Raw genomic sequence first — 17,500 nt, 5'->3', positions numbered from 1 at the left:
TTACCGTTAATTATCCGAAGTAAGTTTTCAACAAAAGAGCGTTTGAACCTCGTATATTTCTCTATGTGGTCTTGTGGTATATGACACTCGCTTTCGGATCGGAAGGTTCTGGGTTTGAGCCTCACTCGGCCCATAGTTAAGTCCTTGGAGACGGCTCTTTACTCACATTCTCTCACCGTATTCAGTGTAAAATGAGTACCTGGCCGTTAACAGCGTTGTCTCTGTCCGAAAAAAAAATTAATATCGCCTAACAGGCGTCATGTCTCGTTCTACATGTTAAGTGTTGCTGTTGGTTAGGGACCCCTTGTAAAGCGCTTTGAGCACGTTTAGTGGATATTGCGCTATATAATAGCTCGAGTTTAAAAAAAAAAGAAACCACGGTTTAACTATATCCTCTTCAAAAAATCTACGGGGACTTCGTGAAGTCCCAGGTTTGAGAGGTTTGTTTTTTTGCGAAGATGAGGTCCATTTCAATCTATCGATATTTGAAGGACGAGTTTTCTGGGCAAATTTTTAAAAAAATAAGCGTCTTTCCAGAGTACGAGGACATTTAACTGGTCAATACGATTCAATAGTCTGATGTTACGCTGCCCGGCAACGGCGGCCATCTTGGTTCTAAACAAAGAAAATCATTACTTTTTATTTTTCATGCTGGCTAGAACTTTTCATATGCCTTGTGATCAGAATGTGTAAAAGTCAAAACATGATCAAATTTATGGGGTTTTTCCCCTCTGGATACACTTTTATGCTCGCCGGAGAAATACGGGCGTCCGCCATTGTTTCGATAGTTTAGAGCCAGTGTTACTAAGTTACCATGCGTCATTAGGAAGGAAGTGACGTTACGACTGTTGAAGAGTATTGTTTTCGTTGTTGATAGAAGAACGGTTCTGAGCTCAAAAGTTTACACGCTTATGGGCATGATCTATATTAACTTTACATGTGTTCGAGGTCTTGGTCACATTGTAAAATGTGCTCAAAGTGACCCACATAGTGAAAAGTGTTCACAGCTTTTTTAATATCTAACATCACCATTGGTCATTTCATTCAGCTTGACACATGGATATGTTTATAACATTTGTAAACAAAGTAGCGTGTTTACATTTTGAAGAAATATCCAATCATTGGACAGCAACAAATCATGTCATTGATGACTCGGTTGGACGAAAACATGAATATAGATCGCTCCCATAAAGTAGTCCTTCAGAGCCATAAGGCCCATGGAGCCGGAGTCAATCCCGGTTTTCTATAGCGTGAACCGGAAAATAGCAATTGATAGCTAGTCTATCGCAAAGTACTTTCCGCGAGATCTGACAGACCCAGCTACCCAATCACTGATAGGTTGACAGGGGGGTCAGAACAAAATCTCGACTGCACCCGGGATCGATCTCAATCCTTTAACGTGGGAAGCGAGTGCTCTACCACTTGAGTTACCGGGACCCCCATATGTCAAGTATTTTGCTATTTATTTTTGGAAGTTGTGTTATTAGTTATCGTTCAAAACTTTTTACATAAAATCCCGTTTGCCAGATTGCCTATGGTTCTTTTTTGTTGTTTTTTTTTTTACCCTTCCTTCACTTTTCCTTAGAATTTTTAATTAAGTGCTGTTTACATAATACTGCTGGGAGATTTGCAAATGGATGTCTTGTTCATTTACATTTTCGGTTTCATATTTCTTGAAATATGTTTTATCTAACCTATTTGTTTCAAGAAATCCAATTGCGATTCTTTATCAATCCGCTGTATTATTTCAAATAAAGAATTTTGTTTCAATGGAAACCAAACAATTTGAACTTAAAGCCTGTCTTCAGGCACTTTCGTTTTTTCCTTGAGCAAGATTATTAACCCCCCCCCCCCCCCCCAATTTGCTCACTTGGACAACATTGGTGATTCCTGTTCATGTCAGACATCTTGTTTGATGAGTTATCTATATTCCTTCGTGGAATGCCTAGGCGATGATGTCTTATGATGTCGTGGCGAAAAAGGCATAATTTAAAAAAAAAAAAATGTTTATAAGACTGATTACCAAATATTTATGGTCTCAATGTTGTCATGAGATAGAATAGTCTAAAACAAACGCAAATTTCCCGTGATGCCAACCAATGATAAAGAAGTCCATAACTTGCGTCCGATTATCAAGTTTTCAAATATAGCTCAAAGCTCATGGGTATTTTCCAATAGATGTGTAATAATAATGCCTCCAACACACCCACACCCAACAGCAGCAACTTCAGTTTTGAGCATTCTATTACCAACACATCATCAACAACACATTATATACCATTACAAGCCAGCACTGTAAGAAAAATGCAAAGAAAGACCCTTATCCATTCAAATTCTGGAGGCAAGATGGCGGCTTTTTGGGCATATACACAGAAGAGATGTAAATATACCAGCTAATAAAGCCATGAATACTTTTTTCATCCCAACTGGACACAAGAAATATCAAGGTAGACCACCCACGTCAATTCACACTGTCCTCAATAGAGACCTAAAACGCCTTCAAAACAACAAAGAATTAAAATCAAAGGAAGACCTTTCGAAATTAGCATCCACAGCAAAAGACCGTGAACAGTGGAAGGAAATGACATGGATGATTAGAGAGGCAGCCGAGGCGTCCCGATCAGATGATTAGGAAGCGAAAGGCCTTAAGTAAGTAAGTCACAAGCCAATAAGACGTGTGTAGAACGGCCATTTTCATAAACACATCATCAACAGCACATTATGCACCATTACAAGCCAATAAGACGTGTGTAGAACGGCCATTTTCATAAACACATCATCAACAGCACATTGTGTACCATTACAAGCCAATAAGACGTGTGTAGAACGGCCATTTTCATAGAACACGGTAGCAATAATTAATGGCGTGTATGAATGGTCGATATTGTCAAGGGACTAAATAATATGGGAAGCTATAATAATAATTGTGTCTTGTAACGTCTGACTTTGCGCCTTAGAGACCGTTAAATAACATAGTTCCATACTCACTTACTTACAGCCTACACAGTATTGTTCTCACATCAACAACAACTCATCTATGAGAACTCACCAAGACGTGTTTTCGTAACAGCGGCCGTTTCATCGTAAACTCGAGCAATAATTAATAGTGTGTATGAATGGAAACCGTCGTTAAGGGACCTAAAAAAAAAAAACCACACGCCATAATTGTTGTGTCGCTGTTCTAGATTATTTCTCCATACAGGATGCCGGGGGAAAATAGGTGCAGTGAATAGTGGAATTCGAACAAAAGTCGCAATCGATCGATCTATTTATCATTTTAGTGAAAATCGATATTCATTGTGTATTGTTGTCGAGTTCCACGCGAAGAGCTGTCAATTGGAACAACATGGCGGATGTTTGGTTGGATGACTCCGATTCTGACAATATGATTTATAAGCTGAATGTAAAAAAAAAAAAATCAGCCAAAGTTTATTCAACTCAACTCAATTTTGCCGTAATCTGAAAAATAACGAATTTTAAAAAATTGGCTAGAAAACTCCTCCTTAGGAATATCGATCGATAAACGTGACCCTCATCTTGGCAAAAACTCTCAAGCCTGGGACTTCGCGAAGGCAGGTCATTCTTGTAGTTGAAATCTATTGCTACTACCAACTGGGATGGGAAAGAAAAAAAAATGGACAAGGCCAAGGAGACCGAAGTTGTACTAAAGCTCATAGTTAGTACTAATCTCCTAGGAGCTGTGGGGTTGTCAAAAGTGAGGAACAAAATTGAATATATTTTTAAAAAATGAGCTTTATATAGCGCAATATCCACTAAATGTGCCCAAAGGTGTCCCTGGTCAACAACAACATTTAACATGTAGGACGGGACATGCCGCCTGTTAGGCGATATTACCATTTTTCGGACAAAGACAACGCTGTTGACAGCCAGGTACTCATTTTACACCTGAGTACGGTGAGAGAATGTGAGTAAAGAGCCTTTTCCAAGGACCCAACTATGCTCCGTAATATGATTACCATTTTGGCCAAAAAACACGTCCTTCATAATATATCGATCGATCTAAATGACTTCCTTCCATCTTGGCAAAAACTCTCAAACCTGCGACTTCGCTGATGTCAGGTACCTGTTGTATTTTGAGTTTATTGCTGGAACCAACGGGGATGGAAAAGAGATAGAGGACAAGGCCTGTATTAAAATTCAACGTGAATACTAAAAACTTGTGGGTTGTCAAAAGTATGGAACAGAAATGATTATACAGATAGTTCGAAGATGACGTCACTCGGGCCTTTGTTATTGTTTTTGCCATCCGCGTTTGTGAGTTGTTCTCACTAAACTGTATTAACCAGACTATAAAAGTTCATGGTTACACAGAGTTTGTGTGTTGCTCCGTTATACTTCCGGATGGCAATGTTGCGAACTCCTTGGCCAAGCGCATTCTATCTATAGCAGCTTCAGAAAACATAAACAAAACAAAATCAAACAAAAAAAAAAAAACCCTCAAAAAACAAAACAATAAAAACAATCAACCCCCCCCCCAAAAAAAAAAAACCACAACAAAAAACAAAACAAAAAACAGCAAAAAACAAACAAACAAAAAAACCTCCATACAAAACAAAAAAAAAAAACAAGAACTAAATGTTTTTTTTTTTAAAGCCAGGCGTACGTACGTACAGACAGACGAGATGTGTAGCTAGTTGGATGGTAATCAATACGTGAACCGAGTACAGACGAACGGAAACTTATTTGGTTAGCGCCTATTTAAAATTGGTATGTGAAGGACATTTCTTGTTGTTGTTGTTGTTTTTTTTTTTTTAAACTGTCTCTCGAATTATTGGATTACATTTTCAAATTTTCCCCATCGTCTCAAAACGGCTTTATGTTAGGCTATGTGGTCTTGTGGTATGACACTCGCTTTCGGCCGGATCGGAAGGTCCTGGGTTCGAGCCTCGCGCTCGGCGCATAGTTGAGTCTTTGGAAAATGCTCTTTACTGATATTCTCTTACCGTACTCAGGTGTAAAATGAGTACCTGGCAGTTAACAGCGTTGTCTTTGTCCGAAAAATTGTAATATTGCCTAACAGGCGGCATGTTCCGTCCTACATGTTAAATGTTGCCGTTGACCCCTTGTAAAGCGCCTTGAGCACATTTAGTGGATATGGCTCTCTATAAAGCTCAGTTTAAAAAAAAGAAGCCCTCCAAAGCCATTAGGCTCATGAAGCCGGAGTTTATCCCGGTTTCTTTCTCGTGAAATGGACAATAGCAAAATATTTAGACAGGACGCTAGTCTACTCGCAAAGTACTTTTCGCCAGATCTAACGGCAGAGCATCTAGTTGAACGGTGTGTTGTGACGATGCTACCGGGCGGGTTCGCGACGGTGCACGAATGCGGACCGGACTTTGCTGATTGGGTCGATCGTCATAACATAGTAGTGTGAGAACCATAAGAAGCTGCTGCCAGCTCTAACGGCAGAGCATCTAGTTGAACGGTGTGCTGTGACGATGCTACCGGGCGGGTTCGTAACGGTGCACGAATGCGGACCGGACTTTGTTGATTGGGTCGATCGTCATAAAATAGTAGTGTGAGAACCATAAGAAGCTGCTGCCAGATCTAACGGCAGAGCATCTAGTTGAACGGTGTGTTGTGACGATGCTACCGGGCGGGTTCGCGATGGTGCACGAATGCGGACCGGACTTTGCTGATTGGGTCGATCGTCATAAAATAGTAGTGTGAGAACCATAAGAAGCTGCTGTCATATCAAACAGGTCAAGCTACCAAATCACTGCTGTATGGGCAGGGGTGTCAAATTTTAAAAAAAATCTCGACTACACTCGGGATCCATATTTATCCCTTTGCGTTTGAAGCGAGTGCTCTACCAACTGAGCCATCGGGACCCCCATGTAAGGGCATACCAGATGACAAAATAAAATTTAAAATTGAGCTTTAATATAGCGCAATATCCACTAAATGTACTCAAAGCGCTCTACAAAGGTTCCCTGACCAACAGCTACACGTAACATGTAGAACGAAACATGATGCCTGTAAGACGATATTACATTTTTTTTTTCTGACAGAGACAACGCTGTCAACGGCCAGGTACTCATATTACACCTGAGTACGGTGAGAGAATATGAGTAAAGAGCCTTTTCCAAGGACTCAACTATGCGCCCAGCGAGGCTCGAACCCAGGACCAGGAGATATACCAGATGCCACAATAAGGACAAGACATGTGAAATCTAGTTTTCTCGTCTGTTTAACTCACTCAATCCTAGAAATTTTTGCTACTTTTCAAAATTGGAAAAAATGTATAAAAATGAGCATGTACATAGATAGTTTTATTCAACTACCATTAACATGTAAAAACTAAAAACATTAGCTTTGATACTACGCCTATAATATGTCTAAGAAATATGCAATAAATAGGCATGGGGTAAAAGAAACCCGGGTAAACTGCGGATATAGTCGGTGTTAGAGTTGAGAGAGTTAAGAAAACATATAGATCTATATTCCTGAATAGAACATAAAGAAATCCACGTCTCGAATTCAATTTTAGTAGCCTCTAAACATATAAATTCAAGATATTACAGCGATCTGCTAGTCTGGCCTTTTATAATGATGACGAACTAGGCCCGGGGCCAGACATATTATTTCAAGACCTATCGAGATATACATTCACTGGCATCAACTCTGTGAAATAATATTTCGTAACATATTCTCAATAGTTCTCAATCCTCAATAATGCTTTAAATTTCGGTTGAGGACGTTGGTTATTATTATTATTATTATTATTATTATTATTATTATTATTATTATTATTATTATTATTATTATTTTATTATTATATTATTTATTATTATTATTATTATCATTATATTATTATTATTATTATTATTATTATTATTATTATTATTATTATTATTATTATATTATTATTATTATTATTATTATTATTATTATATATTATTATATTATTATTATTATTATTATTTATATTATTATTATTATTATTATTATTATTTCATTATTATTATTATTATCATTATTATATTATTATTATTATTATTATATTATTATTATTATTATTATTATTATATTATTATTATAATATATTTATACACAAACGTGATCATCTATATACGACAACATCTACTAAAAGTGGTAAAAGCACTTTACAAGGAGTACCAAGTCAACTGCAACACTTAACATGTAGGACGAGACATGACGCCTGATAGGCGATATTACATTTTCCCCCACAGAGATAATGCAGTAAACGGCCAGGTACTCATTTTACACCTGAGTACGGTGAGAGAATATGGGTAAAGAGGCTTTTCCAGGGACTCAACTATGCACACTCAGAGCGGGACTCGAACTCTGGACTTTCTGGTCCGACGGCAGCAGCCTTTTATTGTTCTCAACACTACTATGTTATGACGATCGACCCAATCAGCAAAGTCCGGTCCGCATTCGTGCACCGTCGCAAACCCGCCTGATTGCTTCGTCACAACACACCGTTCAACTAGATGCTCTGCCGTTTCGGGTTCTTGTCCACATCGGGTACATGTTGGACAGGTGGAAAGTCCCCACTGATGACGGCGACTGTTATACCACAAGACCACATAGCCTACTAGGCATATTTCAAGGTTTAGATTTACTTTTGCTGACACCATTTCTATCTCGTATTATTTCGTACCGTTGGAGGCGATGGGTTTATATAGATAGTTCGAAGATGACGTCACCAAGGCCTTTGTTATTGTTTTTGCCATCCGCGATTGTGAGTTGTTGTCACTAAACTGTATTAACCTGACTATAACCATTCATGGTTACACAGTTGTGTGTGTTGGTCCGTTATACTTCCGGATGGCAATGTTGTGAACTCCTTGGCCAAGCGCATTCTATCTATAGATATGGCGCGTTGAGCACATTAATTGGATATTGCCCTATAGATAGTTGCACTTGACTAAGAAATTCACAACATTCCATCCGGAAGTATAACGGACCATCACACAAAATTATGTGTTAACATGAAATTTTATAGTCTGGTTAATACAGTTTAGTGAGAATCACTCACAAACGCGGATGGCAAAATACAATAACAAAGGCTTGAGTGACGTCATCGTCGTTCTATCTATATAAAAATCTCAAGTAAAACTCAAGTTTTTGATGACGTTCAATATTTCTCAACATTTATCTTTAAAAGATGAGACACAGTTCAGACACATTCATCGCTGACAGGTGCCGTAACTGTAAGTGTAAGATGAAACATCGATACTGTCATTTTGTTACAAAACACATTTCGCCCCTTTTTGTCCCAATCGATAAAAATGACATTTATGACCCATCGTCTCAAAACAGTATTATGTCGGAACGAACCACATGCCTTGAAGCCGAATTAAATGTTTAACTGGTCAAAACTATAAATTGTTGGCATTAGCACCCTATAATATTACGGTATCCATTCTCCTCAATAAATCATATAAACTCAACACAAGTCTGATATTTCTGGCTATAAATTCAATTTTCAATATCTTAACCATCCCGACTTAATACCGTTTTGAGGCGAAGGGTCACATTTAACGTGTCAAAATGTCTCAAACCTGAGGTTTCAAATTGGAAGGCTCTGGTTTGAGTTTTTTTGGGAAATTGCGAGTCTTCTTTTAAAATTAGACTTTTAGAGCTGTTAGGCCTAGTAAGTTGGAGTTTATAGATAGAATGAAGTTGACATCACTCGGGTCTTTGTTATTGTTTTTTCTTTTGCCATTGTTTATGAGTAATTCTCACTTAAACTGTATTGACAGACTATAGATAGTATGCGCTTGGCTAAGAAGCTCACAACATTGCCATCCGGAAGGAGAACGGACCAACACACAAAACTGTGTGTATCCATGAACGTTTGTAGTCGGGTTAATACAGTTCAGTGAGCATTACTCATAAACGCGGATGGCAAAAACAATAACAAAGACCTGAGTGACGTCATCTGCATACTATCTATAGTGTGAAACGGAAAATATCAATTACATGCTACACTTTCGATAAGACGAAGTCTATCGCAAAGTACTTTCCACCATATCTAATAGACCAAGCTACCTAAATACTGCTGGGTTGACAGAGTGATCAGAAAAAATAAAATATCGACTTCACTCGGGATCGATTTCGGCACCTTTGTGTGTGAAGCGAGTGCTCTACCAACTGAGCTATCAGGAACTCCGGCGGGTCTTTTAACTCTCTCCTTACCAGCCATTTTCAGAATTTTCCCCAAAACTTCACACCCACCCAACACAAAAAACAGACATTTCTTACTCAAACCAAAGAGCGTGTAGGTAACGATTGTTATGTTACCAAGAGCTCTCACTTCCCCCTTTTGGTGAAGCCACGGATCTTCTGTCTTCTACTCGTATTTTCTTCATTGTATCAGTAAGCCTAGCGCGCATGATACACGCGGAGCACACTCACCTCGCTGTCTCACCTGGCACGCGACAATAGCATTGCGGTTAAGAGAAGTGAGAGCTCTTGGTAACTACGTTACCCTACACACTCTTTGCTCAAACAGAAAAGCAACAAACACATTCTATAAATAATATTGTTCAACAACATGGGCTCTATTACAGAATGTTAAGTTTTTATAGCTATAGCAAAAAGAAATGAAATCTGGATGAGAAAAGTGACGGTTGCATCGTATCAAATGTGACGATTTTCCTATAGATAGTATGCGCTTAGCTCAGAAGCTCATAAAATTGCCATCCGGAAGTATAACGGACCAACACACAAAACTGCGTGTATCCATGAACGTTTATAGTCAGGTTAATACAGTTCAGTGAGCATTACTCATAAACGCGGATGGCAAAAAAAAAATAACAAAGACCTGAGTGACGTCATCTTTGAACTATCTATTGGTGGTAAGGAGAGGGTTAACCCAACAATACTTGAATTTAACGTTATTTTGGGGCCAAGCTGAAAACAGATGTTTTGTCAGAGCACTGGAGAATAGAACCAACCCAACCCAGACACATGACAACAATAATTTACTCACACTTCCCTTTCCCCCCTTTCCTTGAACTGTCTGCCCACATCCTAAACTACCACCAAAATCAACAACAACAATAACAACAACAACAGTAACGTACATCACACAATCAACTATAACAACAAAATCATTCAACAGAACCCCCCCCCCCCCCCCCCCCAAAAAACAACCAAAAAAAAAAACAAAAAACAACAAAAACCCCCCCCCCAAAACAGAACAAAAAATAAATAAAAATAAATAAAACTCCCAAAAATAAACAAAAATAAAACGAATACCGGAAGGAGTCGTATATATCATTTCAAAACAAGACCAGACTATGAGGGTGGGGGATTAAGGGGAGGGACCGGGGTGGGGTGGGGGGGGGGGGGGGGGGGGGGGGGGGGGGGGGGGGGGGGGGGAGGGGGGAGGGCGGTGATGGTAGCCGGCAATGGCGAGTATACCAGTCTAGACAGATAGTTATTGGGTTAGCTCCTTTTGATAATCGTGGCACTTACTGTCCCCTCCCCCCCCCCCCTCTCTCCTCCCCAACCCCTCTCTCCCCTCCCCAAAATACACCGCTCACCCAAACCTTTCATTTCTGTTAAGGAATTTTCTGGAATTTATCTACCGCCTTATTCTTCATTCAATCTATATTGTCGTTTTTGACAAAAATCTTTTTTTAGAAAAGGAATTTTCTAGAATTTATCTACCGCCTTATTCTTCATTCAATCTATATTGTCGTTTTTGACAAAAATCTTTTTTAGAAAAGGAATATTCTAGAATTTATCTACCGCCTTATTCTTCATTCAATCTATATAGTCGTTTTTGACCAAAAAAACTTTTTTTAGAAACGTGGGCGTGAAAACTTTTATTTCGGATCAAAATCAAATCCAGGCTTGCCAAAAAGTCTTAAACCCGTGACTAATTTGGAATCTCGGGTCTAAGACTTTTTTTTTTTTTTTTGCCAATTTTGAAGTGATCTTAATCAAAGGAGTTAGAGAAGAAAGTTTTCAAACAAAAATAGAAAAAAAACAACATATTGTTTAATAATTGTATCGTGTTTTTGTTACTTTTTACGTAAACATTTTGTTGTTTGTTTTTCTATTTTGTATTTTAATAAGCCAAACATGGCAACCAACAAAACAAAACAAATCAAAACAACAACAACAACAACAACATGAACAACAACAACAACAACAACAACAACAACAACAACAACAGCATCAACAACAACAACATCAACAACAACAGAAAATAAAATAAACCAAAAAAAAAAAAAAAAAGATAAAAATAAGACAATATTTCTTGGATAGAATTACATCTATTCTAACAGACTTCTTCCGAGTACAAAAATTGTGTGTCAGACAAACGCCCAAGGGCCTTAATCACGACTCACAATTAAAGAGTCGTACAGGCTAATCAATCCAATTTTATATAACCTTTGACATTTCGTCAGTTTGAATGTGGGCGTTGTCTATTAAATTAATTTTAAAAAAAGTAAAACGTTATTTCAAATAGAAAGAATTGATAATCCGCAGTTCTTCGAGATGCAGCCTTTTATCGTTCTCACACTACTATGTTATGACGATCAACCCAATCAGCAAAGTCCGGTCCGCATTCGTGCACAGTCGCGAACCCGCCCGGTAGCATCGTCACAACACACCGTTCAACTAGATGCTCTGCCGTTTCGAGATGCAAACATTGCTTCCCTGTGTATCATCTTTATTCTGCAAAGTTATGCATTTTCACACCATACACCATCATTTATCCACGAGATCTGTTGGGGGAGAAATCTAGCTCAAAATTAGCAATTGAGAAGACACCCCCCCCTCCCCAAAAAAAAAAAAGGGAAGAAAAGTCTATGCAATTTCCGCTCATATGAAGAGGAACCAATAATTAATCTCTTAATAATTGGCTGCTATAATATTATTCTTGTGGCGCGTTCTGAATTCAGAACCTCAAAATATTTAAGTGACTCGCAGATCTTTAGATAGAGCATTCTCTGTAATCTCAAGGTTGGTAAGTGTCAACTTATAATACGCAAGTTGATTTTACGTTCAAAATAGTATATGGGATATATAAAAATAGTAAAATTGATATTAATTCTAGATTGCATGTTGAAATTATGAGGAATTATCACTACCGACTGGTTTGGAATTTGATTACCTAAAATAGAATGTTTCATTCTCAGTTGTTTTAAAATGAAATGCAAAAACGAAATGATAAAGAATATAAAATTGGAAATAATATCCCTCATTATTTCGTCACTTCGTAAACATTAAAAAAATGTAATGGCTATTTCATTTTGATGATTTCAAGGACTTATAATTCGTTTATTTTACTTTTTAAACAATTCAACAGCAGTTAGACATTATAAGAAATAAATTGCGCTATGTGGTCTTGTGGTATGACTCTCGCTTTCGGATCGGAAGGTCCAGGGTTCGAGCCTCGCGCTCGGCGCATAGTTGAGTCCTTGGAGAAGGCTCTTTACTCACATTCTCTCACCGTACTCAGGTGTAAAATGAGTACCTTGCCGTTAACAGCGTTGTCTGTGTCCGAAATTGTAATTTCGCCTAACAGGCGTCATGTCCCGTCCTACATGTTAAATGCTGCTGTTGACCAGGGATCCCTTGTAAAGCGCTTTGAGCACATTTAGTGGATAGTGCGTTATTAAAGCTCACTTTTTTTTATATAAAGCTCAAAATAACACACATTTGTGGATCATCATTGTTGCAAATCTCTGTCAATTATGTTTAACTTGAGTTGTCTTTGGTCAAGTATGTTCGAAGTTATTTAAAGTCTGTACGTAATTCGGTCACTGTGTAACTGTGTGAATAAACGTTTTAACACGGAATTATAGATATTTGAATATCAAGTAAATCTCAATAGAATTCAAAGATATGAACAAGAACTGCTTGTCGCGTCGGCTCGATACATTTCACGTCTTAGAACGCTGAATATGAATAAGAGGAAAAAAGTGTTACAAAGAAAAGGAAAGAATTAGATATTATGTCAAAACAATAAATACTATATGTTACAGTGAATGACATATTCAGCCGGATGGTGAAAAGGTTTGAACTGAGACATTGCCAAGTTTAGTCAAAAGGTCAATTTTGATCCAAAATTAGTTCTTGTCATAAATGTTTAAATCAACCCTTTTTGTACATCTTCGGGAAAATAACAAAGCTTAATTTCACTTCTAAATGTTCTTTACATCTAGTCAAGTTGAAATAGTATGAAATTTGAGAAAAGCTACTGGATACCTTTCCCATACATCTGACCATAACTTCATGAAAAATCACCCGATTTACTTCAAATAAAGATTAAAATGCTCTGGAGAGCATATACTTTCAGAAAATGAAAAAAATGCAAATACACAATTTTCACCTTCCGACTGATTATGTCATGCACTGACACATATAACAGTGGGGGAAAATGTAAAAGGTGAGGGTAAAAATAGTTTTCAGGCAATATTTAATGCCTTTCGCCACAGTAAGACGTATCACATAAAAATAGCATGATCAACTAGGAGGATGTGACTGAATCCCTTATTACATTTTAATATTCAACATAAATCAAACAACAAACAAACAAACAAAATAAAAGGAGAAGGTTTTCTTCAGTTATGAATTCTTTTGATGTTGCGCACACATCAAAATATTTTTTTTCTATATGCGCCTATGTGGTCTTTTGGTATGACACTCGCTTTCGGATCGGAAGGTCCTGGGTTCGAGCCTCGCGCTCGGCGCATAGTTGAGTCCTTGGAAAAGGCTCTTTACTCACATTCTCTCACCGTACTCAGGCGTTAACAGCGTTGTCTTTGTCCGAGAAAAAAGGTAATATCGCCTAACAGGCGTCATGTCCCGTACTATATGTTAAATGTTGCTGTTGACCAGCGACCCCTTGTAAAGCGCTTTGAGCACATTTAGTGGATATTGCGCTATATAAAGGTCAATTTAAAGCTTAATTTAACTTGCTGAGCATGTGCTATTTACGATATACGTCCTATGTCGTCTATAATGATAGCGCAAGGCAAGTAATATTACATACTGAAAAGAAGGTAAAAGAAACCCTATTAAGAGATTATTAAAGGTAATGCCATTTCTGGAACTTTCCACATGCATTTTTTTTTAGGATCTAAGGCTAGTGTTGTATTTGGATTTTACCTTTTTCACCTGCATATCCAATCCAAGGCTGTTAAAATCACTGCAAATCATCCAAGTTTTAAAGACGTGGTAATAAAATATAGGGAATGAGATAAGCGGAAGAGTAGCGTCCCTTGATTGGACGTCACCCATAGTCTGTGACGTCACCGGCGGAAAAGTTATTAGCGAGAGAACGTCATGTTGGTTGTGCGCATGCGTCTCAACCAACATGACGTTCTCTCTCTAATAACTTTTCCGCCGGTGACGTCACAGACTATGGGTGACGTCCAATCAAGGGACGCTACTCTTCCGCTAATCTCATTTCCTATATATATATAAAAAACCACGCTTGGGGCTGAAGAATTGAAAACATCCAAAATACTCCGTTCACGTTCTCCCTCGTCCTGTTTTGTGTGAGTAGAATTTGTTAAAGTTTTCAGATATAATAGGCACAGGTATAGCCAGGGTTAACACCCCTGCCAATGCACACATCATTCCTATGACTTTCCCAAGCACGCCCACGGGCACCACTTCTCCGTATCCTACAGTGGTCATCGTGATAATAGCCCACCAGAAGGCGTGTGGAATACTGTGAATTTGAGATCCGTCGATACCCATTTCCGCGAAATACACTGCACTAGAAAACACTAACATACACACGACTAGAGCGATGAGGAATAGACACAACCCTTCGATGCTGGCTTTGAACGTTAACAGAAGAACCTGGAGACCAGCTGAGTGTTTTGTGAGCTTGAAAATTCGGATTAGTCGAAACACACGTAAAAATGCCAATGACGCCGAAGACTTTTCGCTGTCGCAGGACATTGTGGATAGGATATTGAACAAAGCTACGTAATAAGGAACAACAGCGGCTACGTCTACTAGATTATTAAAGTCCTTGAAAAATGCCATTTTACTGGGGCAAGAGATAAGCCTTATCAAAAGCTCAAATGTAAACCAAGCAGAACAGATAGACTCCAAAATGAAAAATGGATCTACCCAATTTGGCTCCTTCCCTTTGACGCAATGCTCTGAGCTAAGATCGTCCAGTGTTTCCAGACAGAATAATGCTATAGACGTTGCCGTGATGACGACGGAGATAATAGCAATGGCATAGGCTAAGAACGACGTTTCGGGGTATTCCATCACCATCCATATTTTCCTTTTAAGTCCTCGCACGGGTAAATTTGTACGCTCCGGAATATAACCTTCATCTCGTCTGTATTGGTCTACAACCTCCCGCTCAATCTCAAAGAAATCTAATTCTGATAGAAAGACGTCATCCGGGACGGGAGGTGGACGTTTTAGACCGTCGCCGTAGAGGTAATATTCGAAAATGGCGTCGAAAGTCGGACGATGTCGATCAAAAAAGTACTCATCACGTTGTTTGTCGTAATACTTGCATCGTTTATCCGGATCTCCTAATAAGGTGTCGGGATGATTTTCGATAAGTTTTCTCCACGTTTCAAAGTGTTTTCCGCTTACATTAATCGTGATTCGATCGCAAGTTGGGAGTTGGCACTTGTGTTCAAGAGGTAGAAGTTCACCTTCTGAAGTGACGCACCGGTGTCGACGGTGGTTTCTGGAGGCAGAACCCGAGCCCGATTTCGAACCGGTCGCCGGATGGAGCCAGTGTTCGCTGGCATCCTGTTCGTTGTTGATGCGTTCCCTGCTGTTGTACGTTCTCCTGTACGGGGCTTGGTTCATGATTGACACGGCCATGATTGAGGTCAAGGCTAGATGAAAGGTTAAGGGTCAAAGGATGAAATCAAATAGTATGACGGAGGAAGAAGTTGCCATACAGCGAAGCTTGATTTCATTCGTTGTGAGGATGGAAGTGATGATGGTAATGATGATGATGATGATGATGATGATGATGATGATGATGATGTCGACGATTCGAAGACAACTCCGTGAAGTCATAGAGGTAGTTTTCTGTAATTGGACAAGATAAATAATAATATTTCATTATAACATTGTTTATATATCAAATGGAAAACAGCTGTAACATTGACATTAAAATTTGTGAGCTACCGTCTGTTAGGTCGGGGTGAGCTAGGTGTTGGGAATTGAATTTATAGCCACAGTGAATAATGGGTAGCTGGGTCTGTTAGATCTGGCGAAAAGTACTTTGCCATAGACTAGCGTCCTATCAATATGGTAGCAAGCAACTGTAAGTTTTGTCTCATCTTTTCAATTGAGATAGAGAAAGATCTTCGATTTCTAGTTAGAAAAAGTTTATTGTATTTGCATCGCACAGTTGGGTCCTTGTAAAAAGGCTCTTGACTCACATTCTCTTACCGTACTCAAGTGTAAAATGAGTGCATGTCGGTCCCTGGTTCAAGTTCCGCTAACGGGATCGAAAAGTTGAGTGACGTCAACTTCATTCTATCTATAGGCTATGTCACTCAGTGGGTGAAACCAAACCAGACATGAAATCAAATAATTTTAATCAAATATTTATTTCAAACCAGGACATACAACGATATTTTCATCTCGATTTTCATTTTTGTTCCCCCCCCCCCCCCTTTCTTTTCGATCACCACAAAACCAGCTTTCATTTTTCATTATACGACAGACAACAAACAACGAATGATAGGGCATTGATCTCTTTTTGTGAATGCCCCCTCCCCCCATCCATCTATGTCAGTATCTCACAAAATTATAATGTGTGTGTATGTGGGCAGAGTATGTGTGGGCAGAGTGTGGGTGTGTGTGTGGGCAGAGTGTGGGCAGAGTTAGAATTTTGCCACGTAGTCAGTCAAGTGTCTCACGGGCAAATTCATAGTTTCTTGTTCAACGCAAGAAAAGAAAAACAACCAAACACCCCCCCCCCCCCCCCCCCCCCAAAAAAAAAAGACAAAACAAAAAACAAAACAAAACAAAACAAAAAAAAACACAAAAACAAACACACACATATACACACACATACACACACACACAAGACCATAAAAACACAAAATAAAAAAAAAACACACACATAAAACTCGCAGAAATACAAATACTAAAAAAAAAAACAACAACCCCCCCCAAAAAAAAACATAAAAACAAAACAACAACAAACAAACAAAAAACAAAAAAACAAAAAAAAAAAAAACAAAAAAACAAACAAAAATAAAAAACTCCCAAAAAACAAAAACAAACAACCCCCCCCCCCCAAAGGCCAAACAGAAACAAATAAAACAATTGCAAAAGATCTAAACAAAAGCAAAAACAATGTGTGTGTATGTCTGTGTGTGTGTGTGTGTGTGTGTGTGTGTGCTCGTCTGTGTGTCTGTCGGTGAATGTGTGTTTGTGTTCCGTGTCTTTGTCAAAATATGACAGCGATTCAGCGCAAGGCTAAAAAGAATGAGACCACAGTTTTTCACTTGCTTTATCTATTTATTACTCAGTTATT

General features: G+C 38.6%; 1 protein-coding gene across 1 annotated transcript in view; it reads right to left on the bottom strand.

The window, feature by feature from the left end:
• The window catches only part of LOC144974414 (potassium voltage-gated channel subfamily A member 1-like), a 191,702-nt gene that overhangs the window by 56,450 nt on the left and 117,752 nt on the right, over positions 1-17,500 (bottom strand). Inside the window, exon 3 of the mRNA XM_078917271.1 lies at positions 14,125-16,038. Coding sequence (XP_078773397.1) covers positions 14,491-15,825 — 1,335 coding nt within the window. The 5' untranslated portion in view covers positions 15,826-16,038 and the 3' untranslated portion in view covers positions 14,125-14,490. The remainder of the gene's footprint in view (positions 1-14,124; positions 16,039-17,500) is intronic.

The sequence above is a fragment of the Berghia stephanieae genome, chromosome 6, assembly GCF_034508935.2.
Source record: "Berghia stephanieae isolate SIO BIC M18660-M18661 chromosome 6, UCSD_Bste_1.3, whole genome shotgun sequence".
Taxonomy (NCBI): domain Eukaryota; kingdom Metazoa; phylum Mollusca; class Gastropoda; order Nudibranchia; family Aeolidiidae; genus Berghia; species Berghia stephanieae.
This window is presented reverse-complemented; position numbering and strand designations above follow the sequence as displayed.